A 14683-nucleotide genomic window follows, 5' to 3' on the forward strand; every position below is an offset into this window, starting at 1 on the left:
TGGGACAGTGATGTCCTCTTTATTCTAGTAAATTATCCATTCGACTTCAGCTCCTATTTACTTCAATAGGAGCTGAGCTGCTGCACCCAAGAACAGTGCGGTACACTGTGGACGTCAGGTCTTGCAGCCGATGGTAACAGTGATTGATGGTGGTGCCAGGAGTCTGATCCACACTGATCTGATATTGATGACCTATTCATAGGATCATCAATATTCATCAATATCATCAATATTCATCAATATCTTAATCTCGGACAACCCCAGTCATGTAGAAAACATTATACTGGCAGTACATGCTTTGAGAAGTGGAGGGGTCAAACTAACGAAGGTATTCCTCTAAATGTATAAATACACAGACCGTCTTTTTTTTTTTTGGCTGAGAGGCTGCTTGCAGCAGAACCCTTCTTCCCAGTGGAGACTAATTACAACATGAAGGTAAAACTGCTGCAATCATTTTGTGCAGGTATCGGGCCAAGAGAAGTACCCCAGAGGACAAAGGATTTTATCAATCCCAATATGGCCACAAAGCCTGGGCATCAACCAGAAATGCGTGTATGAACCTCCAGAAAAGGTCCAGGAGCGGCCAGGTACGATGTGGCGGATGACGGCCGAATAATACGCATTCTCTCTCTTTTACAAATTCTGATTCCTTCATTCTTAAAACTGTTTAGGCCCTGTGCGCACTTACCGTTTTTTCCCGTGGATTTCCTGCGGTTTTGCTGCATGTTTCACTGCAGAAAATGTTCATAACATCTCTGCAGTGAATCACCAGCAAAACCTATGGGAAAAAAAAATGCTGTGCGCACTATGCGGAATTTGACAGCTGCATGTTTTGCTGCGGGATTCCCACAGCAAAAACACTTGCATGTCACTTCTTTTCCGCAGGTCCCTGCGGGATTTCACTCCATTGACTGCAATGCTATCGTGAAATCCCACAGGGAAGTGATGTCATTACAGGAAGAGGAAGCGGAGCAGACACACACACATCACAGACATAGAACACACACACACTCACACATAGACATATAGACTACACATACAAATCAAACGGAAATATAGAAAAAAAAACACGTGGGCTCCGCCGTATTTTTACCTTCCAGCCGAGGTAAGTACACAGCGGCGACCCGGTATTCTCAGGCTGGGGATGACAGGGGGCAGGGTTAATGTCCCCCTTCCTCCTGCAGCTGAGAATATCAGCCGCAGCTGCTCCGGGACTGTCGCATGCATTATGCGACAGTCCCGGAGTGTCATCGGCTCTTCCAGATGCCGTGATGCGGTGGCTATCCAGGTAATAACGAGTTAATGGCAGCACATATGCGCCATTAACTCCAGGCTTGATCATGGCAGCGCCTATGAGACAGCTGACATGATCAACCCGTAAGTAAAGTGAATAAACACACACCGAAAAATCCTTTATTTTAAATAAAACACAAAAAAGCCTCCTCTTTCACCCGTTTATTAACCCCCCCCCCCCCCCCCCCCCGAAACACAGCTCCGGCGTAAACCACAGCTCCGGCGTAAACCACAGCTCCGGCGTAAACCACAGCTCCGGCGTAAACCACAGCTCCGGCGTAAACCACAGCTCCGGCGTAAACCACAGCTCCGGCGTAAACCACAGCTCCGGCGTAAACCACAGCTCTGGCGTAATCCACAGCTCCGGCGTAATCCACGTCCTGCGATGCTTGCATCCAGAAGCGAGTGACACGCTGCTGAATGCAGCCTCGCAACGAGCCTGCAGAGGTAACCACAGGGCATTTCCCACGGCCGGTAATGTGAACTCACATTACCGCTCGGGAGAAATGCAGCGTGTGCTCACAGGGACTCTATCTATACCTCTATCTATCTATACCTCTATCTATCTATCTATTCCTCTATCTGTCTATTTCTTTTTCGCTCCTAATTGGGAGACCCAGACAATTGGGTGTATAGCTATTGCCTCCGGAGGCCACACAAAGTATTACACTTAAAAGTGTAAGGCCCCTCCCCTTCTGGCTATACACCCCCAGTGGGATCACTGGCTCACCAGTTTTGTGCTTTGTGCGAAGGAGGCAACACATCCACGCATAGCTCCACTGTTTAGTCAGCAGCAGCTGCTGACTATGTCGGATGGAAGAAAAGAGGGCCCATACAGGGCTCCCAGCATGCTCCCTTCTCACCCCACTTCATGTCGGAGGTGTTTGTTAAGGTTGAGGTACCCATTGCGGGTACGGAGGCTGGAGCCCACATGCTGCTTCCTTCCCCATCCCTTTTTACAGGGCTCTGGGTGAAGTGGGATTCTATCGGTCTCCAGGCACAGAGACCGTGCTCCATCCACAGCCCCTGGTATCTGCTGGACATGGAGCGGAGTATCTTCAGGGACATGGCCCTGCTACATGGAGGTACTCGGTGTCCCTGTGGGGACCGCGCAGACACACGGCAGCACTGCTGGGTGTGTTAGTGCGCCAGGGACAGCGGCGCTGTCCGCACTAGTGCCATCGCACACCACAGCGTTGCTGGGTGTGTTAGTGTATTGGGTGACTACCGCGCTAACCGCCGCTGCCGTTTTTATTGAAGGCGCCGCTGGGATTTGTGGTGCGCCGGGGACTTCCGCGCCGGCCAGCACTGATATGCCGGCCGCGCTTATTAACTCGAGTCCCCGGCTTCTGGGCCTAGTCTCACTTCGTTACCGCCCACAGGCCTGACAGTCAGGGTAGGGGCGTGACGCTGCACAGCACGGCAGCGCTGAGAGCTGGAGTATGTTTTGCATACTCCACCCCTCTCACTGTGTGCACTGTGAAACCGGATTCCCGCACTTTCTCAGGCACGCCCACGGCTTCCTTCTCTATACAGGACGCCGGCAGCCATTAGTGTCAGTTTCTGTACGATACAGAGACAAGTGTGGAAGACCCTGGCATTCTGATAGTCACACAATCGCTGTAACAGGCGTTAAGCAGCACCTGTGGTGCTAACCCCACTAGTGCAGAAGTGCACTTATAGATATGCTTGTACTATATACATTGCACTGTTTGGTCGCACGTTGTATATACCCTCCTGGATTGTGCGGAGGAGTTATCAGCATATTCTCTGTGTAAAACAAAGGTGCAGAACCACATGTTTTTCTATGCAGCCGGTACAGCATGTACGGCTATACGGCCGGCAGGTTACATAGACTCCCATTGTATCCAACTCAGCCGGAGTCTCTGCTAATGGCCAGAGGATGAGGACGGTGTCTGCAGTATTTACTGACAGATTTTCTGAGACTATGGCTATGATACTAGAAGCCTAGCAGTCCGGACATGTCTCTCACAACATGGGCACTGTTGAATCATTGATCCATGGCCCCCCTCAGTGTGAACAACTAACAGCTCCGGGAATGTCACATGCATCCCAGAGTCACGGCTCTGCACAGACGTCAGTCCCAGACAGCCTAAGCGGGCTCACTATGAGCGGCCCTCGGTTTCATCAGGGTCCTAGCAGAAGGACTCTCTGTGTACTGAGGCGGAAGTAGCGGCTCAGGATTCTGATCCTGAGACCGCTCTCAATCTGGATACACCTAATGGTGACGCCATAGTGAATAATCTTATAGCGTCCATCAATAGAATGTTGGTTATTTTTCACCCAGCCCCTCCAGTGGAGGAGTCAGCTTCACGTATTTTTCTGGACCACTCTGCCTTCAGAGAGGCAGTCCAGGAACACCACACTTATCCAGATATGCGCTTCTCCAAACGGCTTAGGATACACGTTATCCCTGCCCCCTGACGTGGTCAAGGACTGGACCCAGTGTCCCAAGCGGCATCCTCCAATCTCCAGGCTTGTAGCTAGATCCATAGTTGCAGTGGGAGATGGAGCTGCACTTAAAGATGCCACTGACAGACAGATGGATCTCTGGTCTAAATCCATCTATGAGGCTGTCGGCGCACCGTTGGCTCCAGCATTCTCACCCTTGAGGCATTCCAAGCTATTTCAGCTTGTCTTACACAGATTGACACGGTTACACGTACATCTGTGCCGCAGGTGGCATCCTTAACCTCTCAAATGTCTGCATTTGTTTCTTACGCGATTCAGGTTGCCCTAGACTCTGCGAACCGTGCGGCAGTAGCCTCCGCTACTCCGTGTTTTTAAGCAGAGCCTGGTCTGCTCGTTAAGTGAATGGAAGGCAGATTCTGCTTCCAAAAAAGGGTGCTTAACCAGTTGCCTTTTTCTGCTGACCGACTGTTTGGTGAGCGTTTGGATGTAACCATTAAACAGTCCAGGGGTAAGGATTCATCCTTTCCTCAGCCCGGACACAGGAGGCAGTCGGGGTTTCGGTCTTTTCGAGGCTCGGGCAGGTCCCATTTTTCCTCGTCCAATGTGGACTCAAAAGGATCAGAGGAGCTCAGATTCTTGGCGGGCTCAGTCACGCCCAAAAAAGAGACAGTCTGAAAACCCGCTTCCAAGGCGGCTTCCTCATGACTTGCGGCCTCCTCTCTCCGCATCCTCGGTCGGTAGCAGGCTCTCCCGCCTTGGCGATATTTAGCTGCCATAGGTCAATGACCGTCGGTTGTGAGACATTCTATCTCACGGGTACAGGATAGAGCTCACTTCTCGTCCTCCAACTCGATTCTTCAGAATTTCTCCACCTCCCGACCGAGCCGCTGCTCTTCTGCAAACAGGGTGCACTCTATAGGCAGAAAGAGTGATGACCCCCGTTCCTCTTCAGGAACAAGGTCACGGTTTTTACCCCAAATTATTTGCGGTGCCTATAAGAACGGGCCGTTCCGTCCCGTTCTGGATCTAAAACTGCTCAGCAAGCTCGTGGACACCAGGCGGTTCCGGATGGAATCCCTCCGCCATGTCATAGCCTCAATGTCCCAAGGAGATTTCCTAGCATCATTAGGCATCAAGGATGCTTATCCACACGTGCCGATTGATCCAGAGCACTAGCGTTTCTACGCTTCGTTATAGGAGACGAACACCTTCTGTTCGTAGCTCTACCTTCCGGCTAGCGACAGTCCCACTGGTCTTCGCCAAGGTCAGGGCAGCAGTAGTCACAGTCCTGCACTCTCAGGGTCACTCTGTGATCCCATATTTAGACGATCTACTTGTCAAGGCACTCTCTTAGGAAACATGCCAACACTGCCCGAACGTTGCGCTGGAGACTCTCTAGAGTTTTGGGTGGATCATCAACTTTTTAAAGTCAGATCCGACTCCGACCCTATCGCTAACATATCTAGGCATAGAGTTTCATACTCTCTCAGCGATAGTGAAGCTTCCGCTAGACAAACAGCATTCACTACGGGCTGCAATCTCTTCTTTAAGAACCAGTCGCACACATTAAGACGCCTCATGCACTTCCTACGTAAGATGGTAGCAATGGAGGCAGTTCTTCTCGCGCAGTTTCATCTGCGTCCACTACAATGTGACATTCTCCGCCAATGGGACGGGGAGTCGACCTCCCTCAACAGAGTCGTCTTTCTTTCTCAGGCGGCCAAGGAATCTCTACGGTGGTGGCTTCTTCCCACCTCATGGTCAAAAAGAAGGTCCTTCCTATCCCCATCCTGGGCGATAGTTACGACAGACGCGAGTCTATCAGGGTGGGGAGCAGTTTTTCTCCACCACAGCGCTCAGGGTACGGGGACTCAGCAAGAGTCCACCCTTCAGATCTATGTTCTTGAACACAGAGCAGTGTATCTTGCCCTACAAACCTTCCAACAGCAGCTGGAAAGCAAGCAAATCCGACTTCAGTCGGACAACTCCACAGCGGTGGCATACATCAACCACCAAGGAAGAATGCGCAACCGGCAAGCCTTCCAGGAAGTCCGGCAGGTTCTGATGTGGGTGGAAGACACGGCATCCACCATATCCACAGTTCACATCCCAGGCGTGGAAAACTAGGAAGCTGACTTCCTAAGTCGCCGGGGTGTGACCGAAAGGGTATGGTCTCTTCACCCGGACGGGTTTCAGGAGATCTGGCGCCGCTGACAGAGGCCGGACGTCGATCTAATGGCGTCACGGCACAACAACAATGGGCCAGCTTCATGGCACGGTTTCACAATCATCGAGCTCTGGCGGCAGACGCCTTAGTTCAGCATTGGTCGCAGTTCCAGCTACCTTATGTGCCACCTCTGGCATTGTTGCCCAGAGTGCTGCGTTAGATCAGGACCGACTGCGGCCGCGCCATCCTCGTCGCTACAGATTGGCCGAGGATGTTGTGGTTCCCGGTTCTGTGGTGCCTCACGGTAGGCTAACCGGGGGCACTACCAGACCAATCAGACTGGCTGTCTCAAGGGCCATTCTTCCATTTGAATTCTACGGCCCTCAACCTGATGGTGTGGCTTTGAGTCCTGGAACCTAGTGTCGTCAGGATTACCTCAGGACGTGGTTGCCACCATGAGACAGGCTAGCATACCAACGTCCGCCAAGATTGACCACAGGACGTGGAAGATATTCTTATCTCGGTGCTCGGCGCAGGGTGTTTCTCCCTGGCCGGTTGCATCGTCTATGTTTCCTTCCTTCCTGCAATCTAGGTTGGAAAAAGGGTTGTCGCTCAGTTCCCTTTAGGGACAAGTCTCAGCGCTATCTGTATTTTTTCAGAAACGACTTCCTCAGGTACGCACGTTCCTACTGGGAGTTTGTCTTCTCAGCACTCCGTACAGGCGGCCGTTAGAGCCCTGGGATCTGAACAAGGTTCTAATTGCTCTCCAGATGCCGCCTTTCGAGCCTTTGAAAGAGGTCTCCCTTCCCGCTTTTCTCGGGAAGTGGCCTTCTAGTAACGGTCTCGTCTCTTAGGAGAGTTTCCGAGCTAGCAACGCTCTCATACAAATCTCCCTTCCTGGTCCTTCACCAGGACAGGGTAGTTCTGCGTCCGATTCCGGAATTTCTACCTAAGGTGGTATCCCACTTTCATATCAATCAGGATATCACCTCACCTTCTTTGTGTCCTCGTCCAGTCCATCAATTTCAGAAGGATTGCATCTGTTGGTTCTGGTGAGAGCACTCAGGTTCTACTTCCCGCATGGCGCTCCTGCGCCACCCGGATGCACTCTTTGTCCTTGTCGCTGGTCGGCGTAAACAGTCGCAAGCTTCTGAATCCACCCTGGCTCGGGGGATCGAGGAACCAATTCTTGAAACCTACAGTTCTACTGGGCTTCTGGTTCTCTCAAGGCTGAAGGCCCATTCTACCAGAGCCGTGGGTGCATCCTAGGCATTACGGCACCAGGCTACGGCTCAGCAGGTGTGTCAGGCACCTACCTGATTGAGTCTGCATACTTTTACCAAGCATTTTCAGGTGCATACCTACGCTTCGGCAGACGCCAGCCTAGGTAGATAAGTCCTTCAGGCGGCGATTGCCCACCTGTAGGAAAGGGCTGTTTGACGGCCCTATCACGAGGTATTCTTTTACCCACCCAGGGACTGCTTTTGGACGTCCCAATTGTCTGGGTCTCCCAATTAGGAGCGAAAAAGAAGAAGGGAATTTTGTTTACTTACCGTAAATTCCTTTTCTTCTAGCTCCAATTGGGAGACCCAGCACCCGCCCTGTTTTCTCGGGGTTTTTCTGTTTTTTCGGGTATACATGTTGTTCATGTGGTATGGTTCAGTTCTCCGATGTTTCCTCGGATTGAATTGGTCTTTAAACCAGTTATTGGCTTTCCTCCTTCTTGCTTTGGCACTAAAACTGGTGAGCCAGTGATCCCACTGGGGGTGTATAGCCAGAAGGGGAGGGGCCTTACACTTTTAAGTGTAATACTTTGTGTGGCCTCCGGAGGCAATAGCTATACACCCAATTGTCTGGGTCTCCCAATTGGAGCTAGAAGAAAAGGAATTTACGGTAAGTAAACAAAATTCCCTTCTTATCTATCTACTCTATCTCAGAAGGAAATTACCTTTTTTTTTCTTTTCAATGTGCTTTTTTGCATGGAATGCATTAAAGCACATGTACCAACCCGCACGCGGCAATACCACGGTAAAACCGCGGCAAACCACATGCAGTTTTCGGGTGCGGTTTGCCGCGTTTTTTTACCGCGGGTGCGGTAATCTTTAAGACCCTGCGGAATTTTCTTAAGAAAATTCCGTTTTCCAGTGCGCATAGTGCCTTAGGAGAATGGTCAATGCTTTCAAGTTTGTATCAGGAATCGGGACTGACAATCCCAATTCGTCTCTAATTTTTGTTTTACCATACCCGGCTGAATACACTGTTATTGATGTGTTATTGATGTTAGTGATGTTAGGTTGGGTTGCAGCAGTTTCGCACCGTGTCCGCTGTTTGTGCCGCAGGTTAACGTTCTATATCTTTACTTGTCAGAGAGAAGTTTGGAAGAAGAAACCAAGGAGAAGACAGATGACTGGACTGCAGAATCTGATAAAAGGTATTTTCGGTGAAAACGGAACAGTCTATTCTCGCTGTGTACTTTTGTGTGTACAGATTCTTTTTAAATCTGTGTTGCTATGGTAACAGACTACAAGCCCCGTGTAGTCTGATCCTACAGTCATAACTTATCCTTTTAACTTTAATCCTGCTAATGTGATGGATAATCTAAGGGACAGACAGCTGTAAAGGGTATTTCCATTTCAGACTCTTTACATGAATAACTGGAATGGGAATAGCTTTGTCATACATGCTTTCCATAACCAAAAATCAGCAAAAACATTATTACATGCCCTCATCATGTTTCGCCTCAACTACTGCAACCTCCTGCTCTGTTGCCTCCCTTCTAACACTCTTGCACCCCTCCAATCTATCCTAAACTCTGCAGCCCGACTAATCCACCTCTTTCCTCGCTATTTCCCAGCCTCGCCACTCTGCCAATCCCTTCATTGGCTTCCCATCGCCCAAAGACTCCAGTTCAAAACATTAGTTCATGCCCTCATCATCTCCCGCCTCGACTACTGCAACCTCCTGCTCTCTGGCCTCCCTTTCAACACTCTTGCACCCCTCCAATCTATCCTAAACAATGCGGCCCGACTAATCCTCCTCTCCACTCGCTATTTCCCAGCCTCGCCACTCTGCCAATCCCTTCACTGGCTTCCCATTGCCCAAAGACTCCAGTTCAAAACATTAGCCATGACCTACAAACCCACCCGCAACCTGTCTCCTCCCTACATCTGTGGCCTAGTCTCCCGGTACCTACCTGCACGCAACCTCTGATCCTCACAAGATCTCCTTCTCTACTCCTCTCTTATCTCCTCTTCCCACAATCGCATACAAGATTTCTCTCGTGCCTCCCCCATACTCTGGAACGCTCTACCTCAGCATATCAGACTCTCCACTACTGTGAAAAGCTTCAAGAGGAACCTCAAGACCCACCTCTTCCAACAAGCCTACAACCTACAATAGCCCTCAGTCCAGTAGACCACTGTTCAAAAAGCACTGTCCCCACCTATTGTACCATCACCCATCCCCTGTAGACTTTGAGCCATCGTGGGCAGGGTCCTCTTTCCTCCAATACCATTTTGTTTTGTACTGTTTAATGATTGTTGTACTTTTTTTTATGTATACCCTCTTCACTTTACAAGCGCCATGGAATAAATGGCGCTATAATAATAGAGAAATAATTATAAAATCCGCAAGACATCACTTTGGTCTCTGGATAAGGGGACATATACCCCACACACACACACACACACACACACACCTACACCTCCCAAACATTGAATAAAAGAAATAGGAAAGAGAGCCTGTAATCTAACACTTCACTTGACCCATATGCAGCTGACCCCCTTCTTTGGGAAACAGAACTCAAATGGATAGCAGATGTGAACACCGCCTCAGCTTGAATGCACAAGAATATGGAGCAGGGCAGATTTACGACTGGTAGAGATAAGGATATCAACTTGTACAAAATAACGTAAAATCCTTTGTCTGCATTATAGAAATTAGGAATTGAGGTTTTATGAACTGTCAATATACTAGATAGGAAAGTCAAATTTTCAGAAACCTTGATGAAATGGTGAATGCAAAGCGTGGTTTTGCGTTACTGGGCGGTGGTCGGAATTCTGCCAAATCGATATGGGCCAGATAGGACAGATGGCATAGATATTGTCATCTATCTATGAAAAAATAAAATCATGATGGAAAAGATAACAGTAATTCTGCCGCTTGGGACCTCCAGGGGCAAAGATATCGCAAAAGTTGGGAATCTCATAATTTTATTAGACTAAAGGGGGCTTTACACACAACGATATCGCTAACGATATGTCGTTGGGGTCACGGAATTCGTGACGCACATCCAGCCTCGTTAGCGAAGTCGTTGCGTGTGACACCTACGAGCCACCGCTAACTATCAAAAATACTCACCTAACCGTTGATCGTTGACACGTTGTTCATTTCCCAAATGTCGTTGCTGGTTCTGGACGCAGGTTGTTCAGCGTTCCTGAGGCAGCACACATCGCTACGTGTGACACCCCGGGAACGACGAACAGCAGCGTTCCTGTGTCCTCCGGCAATGAGGTGGGCGTGTCGTTAATGTGGCTGGGCTCCGCCCCCTCCTCTTCTATTGGCGGGTTGCTGTAACGACGCACAGACCTCCCCTTTAAAAAAAAGGTTGTTCACTACCCACAGCGACGTCGCTAGGAAGGTAAGTACTTGTTACGCGTCCTAGCGAGATTGTGCGCCACGGGCAGTGATTTGCTCGTGACGCACAAACGACGGAGGCGGGTCCTTTCACGAGCGACATCGCTAGCGATGTCGCTGCGTGTAAAGCAGCCTTAAGACACATTCTATAGCTCTTTGAAGTCCAGTGCTGTAATGAGTCACCACAAGGGAGTAACTTGAGTTAATAAAATGCTAATTATGATCCTGGTTCAATCTGGAAGTTACACTTTTCTGTAGGGTTGTCCTATATTTTTACTGGAGCACTTCCCTCCAAAAAGAGAATTTCTTTGTCGCTCCATTGGGAGACCCAGACAATTGGGTGTATAGCTTCTGCCTCCGGAGGCCACACAAAGTATTACACTTTAAAAAGTGTAACCCCTCCCCTCTGCCTATACACCCTCCCATGCATCACGGGCTCCTCAGTTTTATGCTTTGTGTGGAAGGAGGCACACATCCACTCATGCATTCTCAGATTAGTTATATCGGTTGGAAGAAAAGTGAGCCCCCACGGGGCCCCTGGCATGTTCCCTTCTCACCCCACTACGTCGGCGGTGCTGTTAAGGTTGAGGTACCCATTGCGGGTACAAAGGCCGGAGCCTCATGCCGTCTCCTTCACCATCCCTTTGCGGCTCTGGGAGAAGTGGGATCCTGACCGGTCATCCATTTACTGGGACCGTGCTCCCTCCGCAGCCCCTGTGGGAATCTGCCGGACAGGAGTCTATTCATCCTCAGGGACCGGGCCCTGCATCGCTAAGGTACTCTGTGTCCCCATGGGGGCTGTGCATGGAGCGCCTTCTTCCCGGACGCTGCAGCAGCTGCTGATTTGTGAAGACCGGCGGACTTCCGCGCCGACCGCGCCTGCTTGTCGGCCGCGGTCTTAAATTTAGTCCCCGGCTTCATTGCGGCCTAGTAGCAAAACTCCCGCCCCCGGGCCTGCCTGTCAGGGGTAAGGGCGGGATTACCGACCTGACGTCGGATGTGAGGGCTGGAGCATCCTGCATGTTTCCTCCCCCCTCACTGTTCACTGTGGGGACCCCAGATTCCTGCACTTTTTCTAGCGCCGCCCACGGCTCCACTCCTCCCCAGAGAGCTCCGGCAGCCATTTTTTTGGCATTCTGCCGGTGGAGGATTACAAGGAAAGAGCTCTGCAACTCTGGGAGGCCTAAAGCAGGGAATCTGGAGGACACACACTCCGCTTTTTAGCGGTCGGTAAGCCACACCGGTCACCCGGTGCTGGTCCCCTTAGGGTGCCGGAATAAAATATATATATATATATAATATAATATAATATAATATAATATAATATTATATATATATATATATATATATATATATAATTATAATATATATATATATATATATATATATATATATATATATATATATATATATATATATACATACATATAATACATACACACTTCTGTTCGGTCGGGCTATTTACCCTTTCCCATATACCCTCAGTGATCACTCTCCTAGGAGACAACAGCATGTCGTCCACAAGGAGCAAGGGTGCTAAGGCACAGGGTTTTTTTGCGGCCTGTACCTCTTGTGGTGCTATGTTACCTGCGGGTTCCACCTACCCTCACTGTGAGCAATGCTCGACCCCTGTTTTGCTTGCTCAGCCGGAGCCTCGGTCACTAGTGGACCCCTCGGCTCAGGTAGACCCACCTGCTCCCCCTGTCCAGGCGGCAGGGACAGAGTTTGCCGTTTTTGCAGAGAAACTCTCTGAATCACTTTCACATTCCATGGCTCAGTCTATGGACAAATGGTCTGCCAAGCTGCTAGAAGCTTTGCAGTCCAGACCGGTCCTTACACAGGCCCCGGGCCCTGTTGGATCGTCGCCTCCAGGCCCCTCTCAGTCCGCACCGCAGCGCGCTCCCAGGTTGGGCCCTAGGTCTCACGTGGAGGACTCCTGCCCGGACCACAGTCCCAGACCGGCTAAGCGGGCTCGCTGGGAATCTTCCCCGACTTCTTCACGTTGCTCGGGGTCCCAGCTTGAGGACTCTCTGGAGGACGAGGCGGATGGCGCAGCTCAAGGCTCTGACCCTGATGTTGCTCTTAATCTTGATACACCTGAAGGGGACGCCTTAGGGGTGCTTCACACACAGCGAGCTCGCTGCCGAGATCGCTGCTGAGTCACGCTTTTTGTGACGCAGCAGTGACCTCATTAGCGATCTCGCTGTGTGTGACACTGAGCAGCGATCTGGCCCCTGCTGCGAGATCGCTGCTCGTTACACACAGCCCTGGTTCGTTTTCTTCAAAGGCGCTCTCCCGCTGTGACACACAGATCGCTGTGTGTGACAGCGAGAGAGCGACAAATGAAGCGAGCAGGGAGCAGGAGCCGGCGTCTGGCAGCTGCGGAGGCTGGTAACTAAGATAAACATCGGGTAACCAAGGTGGTTACCCGATATTTACCTTAGTTACCAGCCTCCGCAGCTCTCACGCTGCCTGTGCTGCCGGCTCCGGCTCTCTGCACATATAGCTGCTGTACACATCGGGTTAATTAACCCGATGTGTACTGTAGCTAGGAGAGCAAGGAGCCAGCGCTAAGCAGTGTGCGCGGCTCCCTGCTCCCTGCACACACAGCTAAGCGGTGTGCGCTGGTAACTAATGTAAACATCGGGTAACCATACCCGATGTTTACCTTCGTTACCAGTCTCCGCAGCTTCCAGACGGCGGCTCCGTGCAAGTGCAGCGTCGCTTGCACGTCGCTGCTGGCTGGGGGCTGTTCACTGGTCGCTGGTGAGATCTGCCTGTTTGACAGCTCACCAGCGACCATGTAGCGATGCAGCAGCGATCCTGACCAGGTCAGATCGCTGGTCGGATCGCTGCTGCATCGCTAAGTGTGAAGGTACCCTTAGTAAATGACCTTATCTCGTCCATCAACCAGGTGTTAGATCTATCTCCCCCACCTCCACCTATAGAGGAGTCGACTTCTCAGCAAGAGAAACACCAGTTTCGGTTCCCTAAGCGTACACGGAGTGCGTTTTTCGATCACTCTAACTTCAGAGATGCTGTCCAGAAGCCCAGAGCGGTTCCGGACAAGCGCTTTACTAAGCGCCTCACTGACACACGTTACCCCTTCCCCTCTGACGTAGTTAAGGGTTGGGCTCAATGTCCCAAGGTGGATCCTCCAGTCTCTAGATTGGCGGCTAGATCTGTGGTTTCGGTGGCAGATGGTTCATCGCTAAAAGATGCCACTGACAGGCAGATAGAGCTCCTGGTGAAATCCATCTATGATGCCACGGGCGCGTCTTTTGCCCCGGCTTTTTCAGCCGTGTGGGCACTCCAAGCTATCTCAGCTTGTCTGGCTGAGATTAATGCGGTCACACGTAATTCTGCTCCGCAGGTTGTCTCTTTGACTTCTCAGGCGTCAGCTTTTTCTTCCTACGCCATGAACGCAGTCCTAGACTCTGCTAGCCGTACAGCGGTGGCATCCGCTAATTCTGTGGCAGTCCGCAGGGCCATGTGGCTGCGCGAATGGAAGGCAGACTCGGCTTCCAAGAGGTTCTAAACCGGTTTGCAGTTTTCTGGCGACCGATTGTTTGGCGAACGATTGGATGAGATTATTAAGGAATCCAAGGGAAAGGACTCCTCCTTACCCCAATCCAAACCTAAGAGACCTCAGCAACGGAAAATACAATCGAAGTTTCGGTCCTTTCGTCCCTCCGCCAAGCCCCAATCCTCTTCGTCCAGCAGGCCGGAGAAAGGCCAGAGGAGGGCACCTTCTCAGGTGGCGTGTCAACACAGCCTTACCGTCGCTCTGGCGACTCTCCAGCAGTTCGGGTGGATCATCAACTTCCCGAAATCCAAGTTGACACCGACCCAATCACTGACTTACCTCGGGATGGAGTTTCATACACAGTCAGCGGTAGTCAAGCTACCGCTGAACAAACAGCTTTCTCTGCAGGCAGGGGTGCAATCACTTCTTCGGGGTCAGTCACACCTCTTAAGGCGCCTCATGCACTTCCTGGGGAAGATGGTGGCAGTGATGGAGGCAGTGCCCTTCGCGCAATTCCATCTGCGGCCGCTCCAGTGGGACATTCTCCGCAAATGGGACAGGAGGTCGACTTCCCTCGACAAGAACGACCAAGGCGGCACTCGCAGTCGTCAAGCCTTCCAGGAAGTCCG

The 14683-nt window shown here is 50.9% G+C and overlaps 1 protein-coding gene across 3 annotated transcripts in view; it reads left to right on the top strand.

Annotated features, from left to right (window-relative positions):
• The window catches only part of ANGEL2 (angel homolog 2), a 47325-nt gene that overhangs the window by 15021 nt on the left and 17621 nt on the right, over positions 1-14683 (top strand). For all 3 annotated transcript variants that reach the window (XM_075339147.1, XM_075339144.1, XM_075339145.1), the window contains 2 exons: positions 464-587; positions 8261-8324. In XM_075339147.1, the coding sequence (XP_075195262.1) occupies positions 464-587; positions 8261-8324 (188 nt within the window). The remainder of the gene's footprint in view (positions 1-463; positions 588-8260; positions 8325-14683) is intronic.

Source organism: Anomaloglossus baeobatrachus, chromosome 3 (genome assembly GCF_048569485.1).
Source record: "Anomaloglossus baeobatrachus isolate aAnoBae1 chromosome 3, aAnoBae1.hap1, whole genome shotgun sequence".
NCBI lineage: Eukaryota > Metazoa > Chordata > Amphibia > Anura > Aromobatidae > Anomaloglossus > Anomaloglossus baeobatrachus.